The sequence below is a fragment of the Bos grunniens genome, chromosome 3 (genome assembly GCF_055505025.1).
Source record: "Bos grunniens cultivar Pamir isolate PY7600 chromosome 3, Bosgru_T2T1.0, whole genome shotgun sequence".
NCBI lineage: Eukaryota > Metazoa > Chordata > Mammalia > Artiodactyla > Bovidae > Bos > Bos grunniens.
In genome coordinates, this window is record NC_141167.1 from 19,470,916 (window position 1) to 19,489,608 (window position 18,693).

General features: G+C 42.4%; 1 protein-coding gene across 2 annotated transcripts; it reads left to right on the plus strand.

Moving 5' to 3' along the window:
* The first annotated feature begins 1,693 nt into the window (after positions 1-1,693).
* Positions 1,694-17,309, plus strand: LOC147375187 (Krueppel-like factor 17). 2 transcript variants are annotated; one of them, XM_086384474.1, is made up of 4 exons: positions 1,694-1,891; positions 14,948-15,812; positions 16,133-16,345; positions 16,948-17,309. In XM_086384474.1, exons 1-4 carry the CDS (start codon positions 1,808-1,810, stop codon positions 16,983-16,985), a joined length of 1,200 nt encoding a protein of 399 aa, XP_086240600.1. In that variant the 5' UTR covers positions 1,694-1,807; the 3' UTR covers positions 16,986-17,309. The 2 variants fall into 2 exon arrangements, with proteins under 2 accessions (XP_086240600.1, XP_086240607.1); XM_086384481.1 differs by having other exon boundaries at positions 1,695-1,891; positions 16,133-17,309.
* The last annotated feature ends 1,384 nt before the right edge of the window (positions 17,310-18,693 follow it).

Below are 18,693 nucleotides of genomic sequence, written 5' to 3' on the forward strand. Positions count from 1 at the left end.
ACCTAAATTTACATTTACACCCCTGATCTCTCTCTGAACATATTTGTTTATTGTTTGTTTTAGTTGCTAAGTCATGTCTGACTCTTTTGCAGCCCCATGGGCTGTAGCCCCACCTGGCTCCTCAGTCCATGGGATTTCCTAGGCAAGAATACTGGAGTGGGTTGCCATATTCTTCTCCAGGGACTCTTCTCGACCCAGGGATCAAACCCATGTCTCCTGCATTGGCAGGTGGGTTGTTTACCTCTGAGTCACCAGGAAAGTCATCTCGAAGTCAACATGTCTAAAGTGGAATTCTTGTCTCAGCAGCCTCTATATCTTCCCAAATTCCTTTCAGTGTTACCAAATGGTGCAGTCAGCACTTGGTCGCTTCCCCAGTAATCTAAGGGTCACCTTTAATTCTTCTTTTCCTCCCAGTCCTTTACCATTCAAATCCACTACCAAGTCCTACCTTTTAAAATTCTAAAATATTCTTTAATGACCATCATCAGCCCCCCCCCCCACCCCTGCTGACCACTGAACAGTGACTTCTCTTTCTTGGAGACCTCCTTTAGCTTTTTAATTGGTGTCCCTGCTTCTCTCTTGTCCATAAGCCTCAAAGGAATGGAAGGATTATTTCCTTTTTATCAAGGTATAATTAATTTACAATGTTAGTTTCAAGTGTAGAGCAAAGTGACTCAGATTCTTTCCCATGATAGGTTATTGCAAGATACTGAATATAGTTCCCTGTGCTATACAGTAGGTCTGTTATTTTAAAATAATTATTTTAAAAACTTAGATCATACCAATTTCTTGCTTAAAAATCCTTCAGTGGATTTTTCACCCCTAGAATAAAATCCAAACTACTTTCCACAGTCTCCAAGACCCTGCTTATCTCTGCTCTCATGTCATTCCATCCTCCCCCTTTATTCACATCACTGAGGTCACCTGGGCCTCCCTTGCCCAATTGGCCTCCCAAGCTCTTTCTTCTTCCATCTTCCTCCAATCTTCCTATGTCTGGTTCCTTTCAGGCACTTGGTTCTCAGCTCACCTGAGAACCTAGTGCCTGAAACAGAATAGCCTACTGGTCCTGCTTTGTTTTCTCCACAGTGCTCACCCCCATCTAAAATTATGTTGACTACTGATTTTATTATATTTTTTTCCTGTTTGCCCATTTAGGATGAAAATTCCCTGAGCTTAAGGACTTGGTTCTGTCTCGTTTGTCATTGTATCCCTAGTTCCAAAAGATAGCGCCCAACACACAGTGGGTAGTCCCGAAGTACCATAGAAAAAAACGCTTTGTTTCCCAGAGCTCCCAGTCTTCAGCTGGTACACTCAAGGACATCGGTACCTGGCCTATAGCGGAGGCCACGGCAAGAACCCCGAGCTGGTGGGGTGGTGCTGGAAGCTCTCCTGTCTGCAGACGCCCTACACCCTGACCTGCTGTTCTCTTCAGCCTCCATAAAGTCCACATGGCCTGACCGAAGTCTGAAACCTTGGGGTCTCCACCCTCACTTAGGCCAAATACAAATGCTCAGAAAGGCGGGTGGGGTAGGTAGGGTGGTGAAGACGTGAGACACAAGTAATGAAAGTCTTGAGGTCCCCTGTTAGTGACCCTGCTGCCTTAGGGCAGGCAGCGCCAGGCTGAAGCGCGGCAGGGTGGGGCAGCGGCTGCTGGGTGGGTCGGTGGGTGTGGCCCTTGGCTCCGCCCCCCCGCGCGGTGAGAAGTAGAAGCTGAGCGCGGTGATTGTGGCGTGGTAGTACCAGACCTGCGACGCGCCGCGGGTCTCAGCTCTGCTCGGGTGTGGGTCAGGACCCTAGCGCAGGGTCAATGTGCAACCCATCCCAAGTTCAAATGGAGCAGGGGGCCGAGGGCCTGAATCAGTGGCATGTGGCTTCGCACCACTTCACAGAGGTGAGTCAGGCCTTCCCAGGACACCGCGTGGGGGCTGAGGGCATGGAGGTTGGGGTAGTCGAGGGAAGCAGAAATCGGGAGGATTAGGGGTCCGAGGAATAGGTTGGGAAGGGAAGGGATGCGAGGAAGAGAACATTAATCATGTGTCGTTTGTTCCGTTAGTAGTCTTAGGGTTGGATACTGGGAGTAAAGATTTCAGATAACTTCTGATAGAGACTTTTTTGAGTACTCTGGGAAGAAGACAAAGAAAGTTGGCGGAAGCAGAGAGGAAAAAATTACTAATTGGCAGGGCTTTGACAGACCCTGGGAATAGGATAGTGAGTTTACCATTAGATATTTCATCGATTGTTTTATTAATAAATAGCCGGATGATTGGAAGTGTAGAAATAACTGTAAAGAAGAAATATAGGGGCCACGGTAACGTAGAGTAGAGGTGTTTGATCTGATTTAGGATGTGGAGAAGACAGCTGAGTATTCATTCTGGGACCGCAGAGAAATGGTTAGGTGAAGGGTTGGCAGGTCCTGAGCCCAGAGACAGAATGCTCCACTTTGGAGGCAGTGAAGATGCAGGAAGAGACCAAGGCCAAGAGAGTGATGGGAGAGTGGTCAAGGGGAGGGGAGGCAGGGACTCTGGAACCACCTAAGTCCTGCTGGGCTTGAGTTGGTTGTTCCAAAAGCAGGGGAAAGCCATTGAAGAGTTTAAGTATGATCAATCACAATTAAATTTGTTTTTTTTTTTTAATAAAAAATACTGATTAATAAATGGTAAAATATACGATGGTAAACTTACCATTGTACTTCCAGTATCTGTCAAAGGCCTGCCAATTAGTCATTTTTTCCTCCCTATCTGCTTCCTGCTGACTTTACAACTTTGTCTTCTTCCCTGAATACTCAAAAATCTCTATCAGAAGTTACCTGAAATCTCTTTAATTCCAGCACCCAATGCTGAGACTATTAACTGAATAAATGACACGTGATTTATGTCCTGGTGGGTATGGGCAGAATTCAAGGCAATAATTAGAAAGCTATCATGATAATCCAATCAAAGTGGTGGCTGAACTAGAAAGATGAGAGTGGAGAAAATGGAATAGATCTTGGAGTCGTTTTGGAGGTAGACATCACAAGAATTGGTAATTAACTTGGATTGGCGACATTTTCTGGGACCAAAGGATGAGACCGAACAGGAATAATAGTTTTTTTCTCCTGGGGGTAGGTTGGGGGGTGGGTGAGTGGATAAAGCCGATCCTGGGTTTTGGACTTAGTCCAAAAACTAAATGCCTTTGGGCTATCCAAATAGACTGAGCATTAAGCATCTGGAAGATTCTGAACAGGTCTGCCCTGGAGCTATTGATTTAAGAATAATTGACTATAAACAGAAGTGGATGTATTAACATGAGAAAGGTTGCCCAGAGAGTAGCTTAATGCAAAAGAGGACTGAGGAGGAAGGCCAGAATGAAGGGAAGAAGAAAAACCTGGCGAGTGTGTCCCTGTGTTCCAGAGGCCAAGGGGAAGAAACCATTTAAGGAAACAATGGCCATTATTCTTTTTATGCGAAAGGAATCTAAAAAAAAGTGGGTATATGTGTGCTGCTGCTGCTGCTGCTACTAAGTCGCTTCAGTCATGTCCAACTCTGTGCGACCACATAGATGGCAGCCCACCAGGCTCCTCTGTCCCTGGGATTCTCCAGGCAAGAATACTGGAGTGGGTTGCCATTTCCTTCTCCAGGTATATGTATATATACAGGCATAACAGATTCACTTTGCTATACAGCAGAAAATAATACAACATTGTAAATCAACTATACTCCAATAAATTTTTTAAAAAAGAAAGAGATCAATGGCCAGTAGTCTCAGAAACTTGTGACAGGTCAAGCAGGGGAGGACTCTGACACGTGTTTGGACTTGATAACATGGAGATCGTCAGTGACCTTTATGAACGCTGTTTCTGTGGAGAAATGGGAGCCAGACCAAACTTGGAGGAATAGTAAATTGAGATAGTGGTAAAGTGTTGTAGACATCCCCAAAGAAGTTTGCCTAAGAAGAATCAGTAAAGGAAAAGGGAGGGAAAAGTGGCTGTGTACCCCAGAAATACCCATCCAGTAGATAGATCTCTGGCGCCTATTATGTGCCTACTTTATGTTAGTTACTGAGTGTAAGTGGTGAATAAAATGGATGAAGTTTTGATAAAACGGATAGGATGGCAATTTCTTTTCTTCCATAGTCAAAACACATTATCACATCTTCAGAGTTAATGAACGATAATTTCTAAATATCATCTTAGATGTAATTCTTTCAAAATTTTTTAAAAAATTGTTTTGAAATACAGTTGATCTACAATGTCATGTTAATTTCTGCTGTACAGCAAAGTGATTCAATCATACACACTTACATATTCTTTTTCATATTCTTTTCTGTTACGGTTTATTAAAGGATATTATATATAGTTCACTGTGCTATATAGTAGCAACTTGTTTGTTTAGATGTAATTCTTATTCACATTCCCTAGTTGCTCCTAAAATGTCCTTTCCAGTTAGTGTGTCCAAACCAAAATCTACTTTAAGTCTCTTTGAAATTAGAAGAGTTTTCTTTTTTCCTTACTGACCTTTCATTTTTCATCATATTAACTTTTGCCTTGAGACTATTCCTCCTTGTGGACTTATCAGATTGCTTTCTTGTGATATGATTTCAGTTCAGTTCAGTTACTCAGTCATGTCCGACTCTTTGCGACCCCATGGACTGCAGCACACCAGGCCTCCCTGTCCATCACCAACTCCCGGAGTTTATTCAAACTCATGTCCGTTGAGTTGGTGATGCCATCCAAACATCTCATCCTCTGTCATTCCCTTCTCCTCCCACCTTCAATCTTTCCCAGCATCAGGATCTTTTCAGATGAGTCAGTTCTTCACATCAGGTGGCCAAAGTATTGGAGTTTCAGCTTTGACATCAGTCCTTCCAATATTAGTCCTGAATATTCAGGACTAATATTCAGTATGGACTGGTTGGATCTCCTTGCAGTCCAAGGGACTCTCAAGAGTCTTCTCCAACACCACAGTTCAAAAGCATCAATTCTTTGGCACTCAGCTTTCTTTCTAGTCCAACTTTCACATCCATACATGACCACTGGAAAAACCATAGCCTTGACTAGATGGACCTTTGTTGGCAAAGTAATGTCTCTGCTTTTAATACGCTGTCTAGGTTTGTCATAACTTTCCTTCCAAGGAGTAAGCGTCTTTTAATTTCATGGCTTCAATCATCATCTGCAGTCATTTTGGAGCCCCCAAAATAAAGTCTGTCATTGTTCCACTGCTTTCCCATCTATTTGCCATGAAGTGATGGAACCGGATGTCATGATTTTAGTTTTCTGAATGTTGAGCTTTAAGCCAGCTTTTTCATGCTCCTCTTCCACTTTCATCATTATGATTTAGCTTGATCTAAATTATTATATACTATATTCCCTCTAAAGATGTTAAAACCAATTGGATTCCTGATTTGGGGTAAGGATGTCTCAAAGGTACTATCCAGAGATACATCTGGCTCCCACCTTTGGTGACATTAGCTGTGGCCCTTGAATTCGGGGAGAGAAAAGCCTCATTGACCTATTTGAATTTATATTTCAGCTTTATTGTCATAAAGTAATTTGTAATTTTACCTTGGATCCATCCAATGTCCCCCTCCCCACTTATCATTCACTTTCATTTAAACAAATACTAATTTTTCCTTAACCAAAAGTTCCCTTAGTGTTAGTTGCTCAGTCTTGTCCGACTCTGTGCGACCCCACGGACTGTAGCCCACCAGTCTCCTCTGTCCATGGGATTTTCCAGGCAAGAATACTGGAGTGGATTGCCAATCCCTTCTCCAGAGGATCTTCCTGACGCAGGAATCAAACCTTGGTCTCCTGCCTTGCAGGAGAACTCTAACCCTTTGAGCTACAAGGAAGACCTAAAAGTCCCCTTAGAGGATATAAATTGATTTTCCAGTTCCACCATTCCTTCTGTATTAGTTTGTACTCTTCTGTAAAGGAGGATTTTTCTTAAACAACTGGAATCATTAGGTGAATTTGAAGTAATAGTTTCCTATCAAACAGAATAAATGCTTAATTTTTCACTTCAGTTCACAATGTTCAGAGCTGGGATAATAGCTGACTCCTTGTCACTTTTGATTCATGAATTTTCATAGATTTAATCTATTAAAATCAACAATTGTTCTTTTTGATTCTCAAATTGTTACAAATGTGGCCAGTGGGAACCCCTTCTGTGCCCCTTCTTAAGCATTTAAAAAATTATGGTAAAATCTGTATAACATAAAAATATTATATGTAGTTATGTTTATATAGTTCAGTGGGATTAAACACATTTTCATTACTACTTTCTGTCTCCTTGAATTTGACTTCCTGAAGTATCTCATGAATGGAATCATACATTGTTTTTTTGACTGGCTTACTTCACTTGGCTTAATGTCTTAATGTTGAAGCCTGTGTCAGAATTTCCTTCCATTTTAAGACTGAATGATATTCTACTATATATATATATATATATCTCGGAGAGGGCAATGGCACTCCAGTACTCTTGCCTGGAAAATCCCATGGACGGAGGAGCCTGGTAGGCTGCAGTCCATGAGGTCTCGAAGAATCGGACACAACTGAGCGACTTCACTTTCACTTTTCACTTTCCTGCATTGGTGAAGGAAATGGCAACCCACTCCAGTGTTCTTGCCTGGAGAATCCCAGGGATGGTGGAGCCTGGTGGGCTGCCGTCTATGGGGTCGCACAGAGTCGGACACGACTGAAGTGACTTAGCAGCAGCAGCAGCATATATATTTTGTTTATCTGTTGATGGACACTTGGCTTGCTTCCACATTTTGGCTATTGTGAATAATGCGGCTCTGAATATGTGTATAACATATCTATTCCAGTCCTTGCTTTCAAATGGGTTGCCTTTAGACTCTTTTGATAGTGTCTTATGATGCACAAAAGTTTTAAACTTTGATGAAGTTAATTTTGTCCGTATTTTCTTTTGTTACCAGTGCTTTCAGTATCATCTCTTAGAAATTATTGCCAATCCAATATCATGAAACTTTTCTGATTTTTCCGCAAGAGTTTTATAGTTTGGCTCTTACATTTAGATTTTTTTATCCATTTTGAGTTAATTTTATATGTTTTTTTTTTAAACCCTTGCCTGAGATCAACATGTACACACTGCTGTATTTATTAATTTATATATATTATTTATTTATTTTGGGCTGTGTGGGGTCTTCATTGCCGCATGTAGGCTTTCTCTAGTTGCAGAGAGCAGGGGCTACTCTCTGGCTGTGATCTCTTCTGTGGTAGTGGAGCACAGGCTCTAGGCCTTCTGACTTCCATAGCCCAGGGGCTCATTAGTTGTGGCTTGTGGACCCTGGAGCGTACAAGCTTTAGTAGTTGTGGCTTATGGGCTCCAGACTGGGGCTTCAGCAGTTTCGGTGCATGGGCTTAGTTGTTCTGAGGCATGTGGACTCCTCCCAGACCAGGGATCAAAACCGAGTCCCCTGCCTTGGCAAGTAGATTCTTATCCACTGCATTCACCACCAGGGAAATCCGGGTATATGGTGTTAGGTAAGGGTCCAACTTCATTTCTTTGCATGTGGATAACCAATTATACCAGCACCATTTATTGAAAAGATTGTCCTTTCCCCTGTTGAATGGTCTTGTCATCTTTTGACAATCATTTGACCATATATGTAAGGATTTATTTCTTGGCTTTCTTCCTTTCTTTTGGTCTGTTCTTAATGCCAAAAATAGGTTTTGCTTTTTTTGTTGTTGTTTTTTGGATTTTTGTACCTATATTCATAAAAATGTTGGTTTATAGATTTTTTTTTTTACTTGTAATATCTTTCTCTAGCTTTGGTATCAGGGCAATGCTTAGCTCATAGATTGGATTAAGAAGTAGTCTCCTTTTTTCCAGTTTAAAAAAAAAAAGTATTTAGCTGCATTGGGTCTTGGCGGTACTTGGGATCTTCCTTGCATCATGCAGGATCTCTGGTTGTGGAGCGTGGGCTCAGGAGATGCAGCACGGAGGCTTAGTTGCCCTGCAGAGTATAGAATCTTAATTCCCCAACCAGGGACTGAACCCGGATCCCCAGCATTGTATGGTGGGTTCTTAGCCACTGGACCACCAGGGAAGTCCCCTTTGCGATTTTTTGTTAGAATTTGAGAAGCACTGACATTTTTCTTTAAATGTTTAGTGTAGGCATGAAGCCGTCAGGTTCAGGATCTTTCTTTGTCCTGGAAGCTTTTGGTTACTGATTTACTAGGTGTGGGTGTATTCAAATTTTCTATTTTTTCATAATTTGGTGTTGGTATGTATTGTTTTTCTATGATTTTATCCATTTCATTTAGATTATCCAATTTGTTGGCATTCAGCTGTTCATAGTACTCTATTCTTAAAACTTTCATGTCTATACAATTCGTAGTAATGTCTTCACTTTCATTTCTGCCATCAGTAATTTGAGTCTTCCCTTTTTCTTGATCAGTCTAGCTAAAGGTTTGGAATTTTGTTAATCTTTCCCAAAAGCCAACTTTTGGTTTCAGTAATATTTCTCTAATATTTCTTTCCTGCTAACTTTGGGTTAATTTGTTCTCTTTCTAGTTCCTTAAGGCCTGAAGCTAGGTTTGAGATCTTTTAAAATTATAAGCATTTATGGTTATAAATTCCCTCTTACCATTGCTTTTGCTGTACCTTGAAAGTTTTTTAGTGTTGTTTTCATTTTTGTTTGTCTAAGTATTTTCTAATTTCCCTTGTGATTTCTTTTTTGACCTGTTGGTTTTTTAAGAGCATGTTGTTTAATTCCATAAATTTGGATATTTTCCAGCAATGTTGTTATTAGTGATTTCTGTCTTTTAAAATCTCTTGAGCCTTAATTTGTGACCTGACATATGATCTATTCTGAGAATGTACCTTGTGCATTTGAGAAGAACGTGTATCTTGTTGAGTAGAGTGTTCTGTATATGTTTGTTGTATCTAATTGGTTTATGTTTTGTTCAACTTCCGTTTCCCTATTCATCTTCTGTCTGCTTGTTCTGTTTATTATCTAGAGTGAGATATTGGCATCTCCAGCTGTTACTTAGAACTCTTTATTTGTCCTTTCAACTCTGTCAGCTTTGGTTTCAGATACTTTGACCTATTAATAGGTGTAAATCTTTATAATTATGCATCTTTTTGCTATGTTGAACCTTTATTAATATACTGATATATAATATCCTTTGTCTCTTGACACTTTTTTTAATTTAAAGTCTATTATGTTTGATAGCCACTAGTATAGCCATGCCAACTCTTTTGTTTACTATTTCCATGGAATATCTTTTCCCATATTTTCACTTTCAGCCTATTTTTGTCTCTGGATCTAAAGTAGTCTTTTGTAAACAACATATAATTAGACCATGTTTATTTGAATCCATTCTTCCAACCTCTGTCTTGATTGGAGAGTTTAAACTGTTTATATTTAAAGTAATTAATGATAGGGAGGGACTTCTGTCATTTCACTCTTTGTTTTCAGTATGCATTTAGCTTTCTTGCCCCTTGTTTCCTTTATTATCTTTTGTGTTGATTTTTGTTTGTAGTGAAACTTTAATTCCCTTCTCATTTCCTTTTGTATGTATCATACAACTATTTTCTTTGTGTTCACTATATGGATTAAATTTGACATCCCATAATTATAACATACTAATTTGAATTTATACCACTGAATGTGATTAAAATAAAAGCTCCATCCTGTCCTGTCCCCATTTCAGTTCAGTTATTAATGTCACAAAGTTACATCTTTATGTATTACGAGTACAAAAATACAAACTAGTACATTTTTTATGCATTGGTACCTAAGAAAACTGTTTTCCTTCATTCTCATTCTCAACACTTATGACATCAGCTATGTGGGTTTTCTGCAATAAAAAACTAACTGCCTGGAATTAGTGCCCAGTCCTACAGGTTAAGGGCTTAATCCCACAGACGGCCCCCTACCCTTATTTCCTCTTTTTGTTAATATTTATTTTTAAATTTAAAAATAATTTTATTTACTTATGTTATTTATTTTTGGCTGTGCTGGGTCTTTGTTGCTGTGTGGGTTTTTCTCTAGTTGCAGTTTGAAGGCTTCTCATTGCAGTGGACTCTGTGGAGCACAGGCTCTATGGCGCTCAGGCTTCAGTAGTTGTGACACGTGGGCTCAGCAGTTGCAGCTCCTGGACTCTAGAACACAGGCTCAGTAGTTGTGGTGTACAGGCTTAGTTACTCCATGGCATGTGGGATCTTCTCAGCCACAGACAGATCCCATGTCTCCTGCATTAGCAGGCGGATTTTTTTTACCACTGAGCCACCAGGGAAACCCCGTCATTTTTATTTATTTGGCTGTGCTGGGTCTTAGTTGTGGCATGCAGGATTTTTAGTTGAGACATACAAGCTCTCTAGTTGCAGCATGTGGGACCTTGAGTTGTGGCATGGGAACTCTTGTGGCATGTGGCATGTGGCATCTGGTTTCCTCACTGGGGATGGAGCCCAGGCCCTCTGCACTGGGAGCATTGAATCTTAGCCAAGGGACAGCCAGGGAAGTCCTCACCCCCTGATTCAGACACCAGTCACAAGTCCAGGTTGTCACCTTGGCTTCTGACCAACTGTCTGTGAATTGGGACCAGTTTCTACGACCTCCTCCTGAGATCTGATAATTTTCTAAAGCAGCTCACAGAACCCAGGAAAAGTTTATTTACTATTGCTGATTTATTACAAAATGATGTCTTAAAGAATACAATTGAACAGCCAGATAAAGAGCTACATAGAGGGTGAGGTATGGGAAAGGGGCACAGAGCTTCCATTCCCTCTCTTAGGTACACCACCCTCCTAGCACCTCCAGATGTTCAACAACCCAGAAGCTCTCTGAGCTCTGTACTTTGGGGATTTTTATGGAGACTTGATCATGTAGACATCATCAATTATTAATTCATTTTATAGGCCCTCTCTTGTCTCTGGAGAATGAGGGATACGGCCCAAATTCCAAGCTTCTAATGATGGCTTGGTCTTTCTTGGTGACCAGCCCCTATCCAGAAGGTCACCAGGAGTCACCTCATTAGAACAAAAGATGCTCTAATGGTAATAAACTCTTCCAGCATTTATCTGGAAATAACTTAATATTTCCTTCATATTTGAAGGACAGTTTTGCCAGTTATAAGATTTTTGGTTAGACAGTTTTTTTCAGCATTTTGAATATATCAACCCACTGCCTTTTGGCATCCAAGGTTTCTAATGAGAAATCTGTTAATAATCTCATCTGAGATCCCTTATATGTGATGAGTTACTTTCTTACTGCTCTCAAGATTCTCTTTGTCTTTAGACAGTTTGATTATAATGTGTCTCAGCGAGGATTTCCTTGATTGATTTTATCCTATTTGAAGTTCACTGAGCTCTTTGGAGGGCTATATGCATGCCTTTCATCACATTTGAGATGTTTTCACCCATTATTTTTTCAGGCAGTCTCTCTGCTCCTTTCTCTCTCTCATTGGATTCCCACAATGCATATGTTGATCTGCTTGATGTTGTCCCACAGGTCCTTTCAGTGCTCATTTCAGTTTTCTTCAATCTTTTTTTCTTCTTGTTCCTCAACTTGACAATTTCAATTGTCCTGTCTTCAAATTAGCTGATTCTTCTGCCTACTCAAATCTGCTTTTGAATCCCTCTAGTCAGTTTTATTTTAGTTATTATATTTTTAAGCTCCAGAATTTCTTTTTAGTTTATTTTTAGGTTTTCTTCTTTATCAAAATTACCATTTTGTTCATACATCAGTTTTGTGACTTTGTCCACATCTTCTTTTAGCTCTTTGAGCATCTTTAAGACAGTTGTTTTAAATTCTTTGTGTAGGAAGTTCACCATCTGGTCTTCTTAGACATTTCTGTTTATTTTTTCCCCCTTTGAATGGGTCATAACATTGCTGTCCTTTTATGACTCATGATTTTTTTGTTGTTGAAACAGGACATTTGAATTTTATGATGTAGGAACTCTGGAAATAAAATTCTTCCTCTTCCTTGGGGTTTACTGATTTTGTTTATAGTTTATTTAAATTGGGGTCTGTTGTCTCTGTGACAGCATCAGCCTGAGAGGTAAGCTCAAGGTTTCCCAGATATTTGATGAGTCTGGATCTTTTCTTAGGTATGTGTGGTAACTTTCTAAATTTTCCATATATGTGGTTACTTTTGAGTATGTGTGTGTGTGTGTGCACGCGTGCTCAGTCGCTTCAGTTGTGTCTGACTTTTTTCGACCCCAAGGACTGTAGCAGACCAGGCTCCTCTGTCCATGGGATTCTCCAGGCAAGAGTATTGGAGCAGTTGCCATTTCCTCCTCTAGGGTATCTTCCTGATCCAGGGACTGAACCCTCTTTTCCTGTGTCTCCTGCATTGCAGGCAGATTCTTTACCCACTGAACCACCCGGGAAACTTTTAACTATACTAGTTCTTAAATATATGGTTCCCAAAATGTGAAAAAGGGAAGAATGAAGGGAGAAAAAAACAGATGCCAGGGACTTCCCTGGCAGTCCACTGGTTAAGACTCTGTGCTTCCACTGCAGGGGGCACAGTTTCCATATCTGGTCTGGGAACTAAGATCCCGCAAGCCATGCAACATGGCCAGAGAGAGAGAGAGAGAGAGAGAGAAATAGGTGCCAGTCCTTTTAAATACCCTGTAGGTTCTGCCATTTGGAAGAGGAGGTTTGTGACGATTGCAGTGGGAGTTGGAACAGTGGCTTCCCACCTCTTTCTGCACCTCATGATCAGAAGCAGCAGTTGGTGATTAGAACACAGAATACCCATTACTTGGAGCACAAAGTTTTTGTTGCCCACTCTGGTTCCCACAAGTTGAGGCAGGCTGCTCCAGAAATGTGTGCACAGCTTCCTTGTATGGGACCCAGGATGTTTGGGGATAGCCACTAACTACCTAAAGAGCTGAAACTGACTGAAATTAACTGCAGCCTACCTTTCACACCTTCCCTTGAAGTCACAAGCATTTAATAGACTCCATTGTTCCAAAGTAATCATATCAGGCAAATTCTGCAGTCAGAGACGTGAATTCCTAGTGCTTCCTACTCTACTGTCTTCCCTGGTGTCACTTCAGCTGTGTCCGTTTGACACAGTCCTAATTATCTTGGCAAGTTCCCTTATTTTCTGGCACAATAAGAAGCCCCAGGTTCATTTATTCATTCCTTGCTCCAGACTTGGAGTCAGGAAATTCTCCCGACTCTTCCTTTTAGTAAGGAATAGAATTGAAGGCAAAAATCTGAGCATGAGGGATTTGTGCTTGTATAAAATATTTCCTATTTCAATAAGCATTATTTTTGTGTCTGATTTTTATAGTTTCACTTATGCTGAAAATCCAGATTTCTCACAGTATTATGTTAAAACCTTTTTATTGTGATAAAAGGCACTCAAACAAAAGTATGAATGTAAGTGCACAGTTTAACAGATTATTACAGAATAAGGACCTTTGAAACACTGTTAGCACCACGGAAGCCCCTATGGTTTCCCTTATCATTGTCTCCTTGTCTCCTTTCGCTCTATTATTACTCATAGCCTATTGTCTGGACATAATTTCTTTGAATTCCTCTGTCTACCCTGTGGTGTTCCTGTAATTGGTAAAAGCTGCAATTGCTTTCTTAAGTTTTGTTTTCCTTTTCTTTTTTTTTTTTAACTTATGTTTGAATGTTGTTAATTTTCCCTTGATCTTCAGCAACACTTTTCTGGTGAATTTTCTTTCTCTTTTGAGAAATTACAATCTTCAATTTCTGTTTTGGTGTTTTAGCATCTTCTGTGGATACTGTATTTTACTCATGTTTTGGTTTTCATGTTTGAATGGATTGGTCTTTTCTGGAGAGATACTGGGGTTGTGTTCCCAGTTTCTCAGATCAAGAGCTCTCTCTATTGCAACAGTAGTTGACAACTTTAAAAAATATGATTCTTGGATTGTGTCCTGTTTCAAGAAATTCTACCACCAATCTCTTCTCTTTTCCCTTAATATCAGTCAGTCAAGGAATAGTGCCCTTGCCTTCCAAGACAATCCCCCACCCTTTTAAAAAGGGCTCTTAAGTCTTCCCCTTTTCTTTACTTCCTCCAATGCTTGATCTCAGACTTAACCACTGCATTCCTACTCAGATGAGAGCCTCTTTTTTTTCCCCCTAAATTAGTACTTCTAAAGTTTTTAAATTTATTTTTGGTTGTGGTGAGTCTTTGTTGCAGCCCACAGCCTTTCTCTAGTTGTGGTGAGTGGGCTCCTCATTGCAATGACTTCCCCTGCTGGAGCACAGGCTTTAGGAGAGTGGGCTCAGTAGCTGTGGCACACAGGCTTACTTGCTCTGCAGCATATGGGATCTTCCTGGACCAGAGATCCAACCTGTGTCCCCTGCATTGGCAGGTGGATTCATAACCACTGGACCATCAGGGAATTCCTGAGAGCCTCTTCTGTAGGTAAATATTTGTGAATGGTTTCTAAGTTTTGCCAAAGCTGAGACCTATCTGAACCCTCCATTCTTCTTACCTTTATGGTTTTCTGAACCTGTTCTGATAGTTTGGGATGATCTTTAACCCTCACACTTAAACATAATCTGGAATTTGAGAGTTTTCTCAAGAGTCTCAGCTGAAAGTACAGATTGTGGAATATTTTATTTGCTCTTTATACTTTTTATGAAATAAAACTAAAAGCATGACAAGCAGGTAGAGTGGCATGAGTCACTTCTGGGCTTCCACCATGCTTCTGTCAGCCAGACTGGCATTTTATTTACTTATTTGCCACACTGTGTGGCATATGGGATCTTAGTTTCCTGAACAGGGATCGAACCCAAGCTCCGTGCAGTGGAAGCAAGGAGTCTTAACTACTGGACTACCGGGGAAGTCCCCGAGACGTGCATTTTAGAAAACCCAAACTGGAGAATGGCCTGAAGGTGTGATAATTCAGACAAGAGATGATGAAGGCTTGGATTAAGGGGGGGTCTGGAAATGGGGACATGTGGAAGTGTGGTTTAAGCTATGGTGAATCTCCCCTGACTTTCTTTCTCCAAGGATGCTGAGAAGTCAATGTCCATCTTGAACATGTCTTCATCTCCCGGAAGCAGTGGAATGCATACCTCTTGGAACCATAGTCCATTAGACATTCAACACATCCCTCAGTGCACAGAGCTGCAGAGGATCCCCTTGGCTTCTGCTGAGGCACCCAGGCAGAATGCCAGTGAAATGGGGCCACAGTTCAGTATGGCACTGCCTGACCACCATGTGAGCTACTGCCCCCAACTGACTTTCACCCCTTCCCAGATGACTTTCACTCAAGGAATGTCTCCTTCACAGCCAGGAATGATGATTTTCAAGGAACCCCAGATGATGCCCTTAGGAGAGCCCAATATTCCAGGGATGGCCATGACCTTTGGTGGGAATCTAAGGATGCCCCTTAATGGGCCACCAGCCTCACCTCCCAGTGGAATCCCAATGATGTCCCACATCAGAATGCGAACAATGTCTTATCCTGGCCTCCCAACAGTAGCTTCTAACAGAGACCCTTTACCACCTAAAACATTATTAAATCCAACCGTGCCTTCCACTGAGGCCCAAGCAATGCTCCCTTCTGTGGCTCAGATGTTGCCTCCTAGACAGCCCCACAACTTTGGGATGCCCCCAGGTGGACCTCCATTATTGCTGGCTTTGGAATCCCAGGGCTCTTTTGTGAACCAGCCAGTCTCCCAAGAAGACCCCTTCCTACCTAAGCAGCCCATATCTGCTCCACAAAGAGCAGAGCAGCAGTACTCCAGGACCCAGGAAAAGGCTCCCAAGCGGAGATCCCCAGTTTTAAGGCCTTACCGCTGCAACTATGAGAACTGTGAAAAAGCTTACACTAAGCGCTCCCACCTCGTGAGTCACCAACGCAAACACACAGGTAAATGAAATATCAGACATGTAGGGTGGGTGGAGAAATCTCTGGTTTTAGATTTGTGGTTTGTAATGGTTTGGAATTAGCCCATCATCCTTAAAGCTTGGGATCAAGCTCTGGTGGCCCCACTGACCTGCTTTCCCACAGTCTGGTATGCCTGTGCTGAGATGATGGAGACTGCTAGTTATGCCATCTCCTCACTGCTTTCCTATATTTTTCCTTCTGATTCCTCAACATTGACAGCTCTGCTTCATCAAGTCAGACCCCTTTCTTCCTACCTGCTAGCCTGTTCCTCTAAATTCCTTCTCCCCCTTGTCATTCCCCAGGTGAACGGCCCTATAAATGCACGTGGGCAGCCTGTACTTGGTCCTTCTTCCGTTCTGATGAACTTGGAAGGCATACTCGGATACACACCAAACATCGACCACATAAATGTGACCAGTGCGGCCGACAGTTCATGAGATCTGACCATCTCAGGCAACACCAAAGGACTCATATGCGGACGCCAAGATCTCCAGACCCACCTGCTGACAATGGATGTATGGCTGGTCCTCCTCCTACTCCTGGTCTTTAGGTCAATCTGCTCATCCCCTCATTTTGGCTTCTCCACCCAGATCCTGCGTGCCTCTGACCAGCTAGTCTCTTTGGTGGGTGTAGGCTCTGATGAAGACACTAAGATTATGAGGCAATGGTGAAGCCCGTATGAGCTCTGGACCCAGTCAGCGCTCCTCAGAAACTGTTGGATGTCCTCTCATCTCTGGGGCCACCTCCTTGTGCCAAGTTCAGCCACATGGGGAGATGGAGCAAAGTAAAGAATGGGAGCTTTAGTCAAAAGCTCTTTATCTTATGTCACTCCCAGCTTGAAACCCTTTAGCGACTCTCCTTTGCCTGCTACACAAAATCCAAGTTCCTTATCTTGGTCTTTGACAGTTTCCAGAGCCAGACTATGTTCAAATCCTGAATTACCACTTACTAGCCATGTGACCTTGGGAAAGGTTTTTGACCATTGTGCCAGGTTTCCTCTTCTGATAAATGAGAAAAACAGTATTGGACTGTTGTGAACACGTCTTATGTACAATATCAAATGCTCTCTGGCACTCGTTAGCCACATATCCAATTTGTCTCCTCCCATCATTTCCAGACCTGGATGAAATGCTCCCCACAGGACATGGGATCTGACATCTCAAGTAGCCCACTAGCAACCCAGGAGTGTGGAAGAGTTAATGCTCCAGGCGTAGTGTTTGACTATTGGGAGTTGGGAGAAATCCAGGCGGATAAATTCCCTCTTCTTCCCTCCCTTCCCTGAACTGATGCAGGATTTCTCCCAGTGGGGAGACCTCCCTGGAAGCCAGTGCACACAGCTTCTGTGGCTCTTCCAGGCTTGTCATGAAGCAGACTGTGTGCTATCACCTTGCATTACCTCCCATTCTTCCTTACCTTGTGTCCCTTTTCTCATCCTCAATGCCCTGGGTTTTTGTCACCCAAATAAAACATTGATACTTAGTTCATGTTCCAGGCTCTGTTTTCTAGGTGACTCGTGGGTGGAGGACATTAGACTGGGACAGAGAAGGATGAACCCCACTGTAATTTCCCCTCTGCCCCCTACCAAGCCCAGGTACTTGGACTCCTAAATATCAGCTATCACAGGGCCTGTTCTGCCCTGGCCCTCCCGTGGCATTAAGGGCATAATGACTCCCCTGGCAACTCAACCACAGTTAGTTCAGAACCTCATTTCTGTACCTCAGCTGACTGTTTTACTGACCAGCAAACTAATAGGAACTGGCCTAAGTCCTCAAGTAGCAGAGCTGGGATCCCAATCAGGAGCTGTCCACTTCAGAGGTGGATCTCTTACCTTAGAGGTGATATATTCTACAGGTATCTCCTAGGCCCAGCACTTCCAGGAGATGGCCACAGTGAAATGAGTCAGGTCTGGTTCTTGTGGCCCAGGGACCATCTTGATCTAGAAGCTGAGAGGTCCATCTTGGTGCAGTGGCCATGGAGAGGTGGAATACCTGAAGGGGGAAGGTCAAAGACTTTCTGGAAGAGGTGACCCATGAGCTCAGTAAGCAAGGGTACGTAACATCTAGTAACCCCCTAGTGTTGAAATAAACCCATCAGATGAAAGAAGAGAATTCCAAGCAGAGGGAAACTGGATCTGGTAATCTGCTCTGAGGACAGTCAACCTGCAAGCTTCCTTTCATTCAACACATGTTCATGAAAGAACCCACAATACAGACAGCACCACGGCTGTGAGGAACAACTCATAGTGAGGGGCACAGAGAAAACGAAAGGATGAGTCAAGGAAGAAAGACTTCTCAAAAGAGGTGCCTGAATCAGACCTAAAGGGTTTATGGGGGCTAGTTGGGTCTCCCATTTCCTGGATGTCTGCCTTTGATTATGCTCTGTGCTGGACAGTAAGGACTCAGAGAATGACAGTGCCTTGCTGGAGGGCAGAAAGATCATGGACGAAAGTTCTGAAAGTGCTCCATGCTGCCAAGGAGAAGAGTCAAACCTCTGTGGACTCAGATTTCTTCTGGGCATCTGGGGGCATTCTCATGGCCTTGGTTGTGCCTGCCTCTCTCCCTTCCACCCTGACCCTGTCCTGCAGGACACCTTGGTCTGTTTCCTAAGTGACTCACTCATACTTGGGCCTGGCATCCTGGTGGCTTCCACCCCAATTGTGAGCCATGGTAATGGATCTGATTTTTAAAAATTGGGGCAGAGGGCAATCTTTTGTGACCAATTTTTGGCCCCAAGGACAGGAATCTTAGGTATCCGAAGTCCCTTTGGTTTCCACCTGAGCACTGGGTCCCTTCCATGGAGTGGAGCATCCCAGACTTAGTGGGCCAGGGCTGGTCTCTTGGCATCCCTGCTGGTAGGGTCAGCA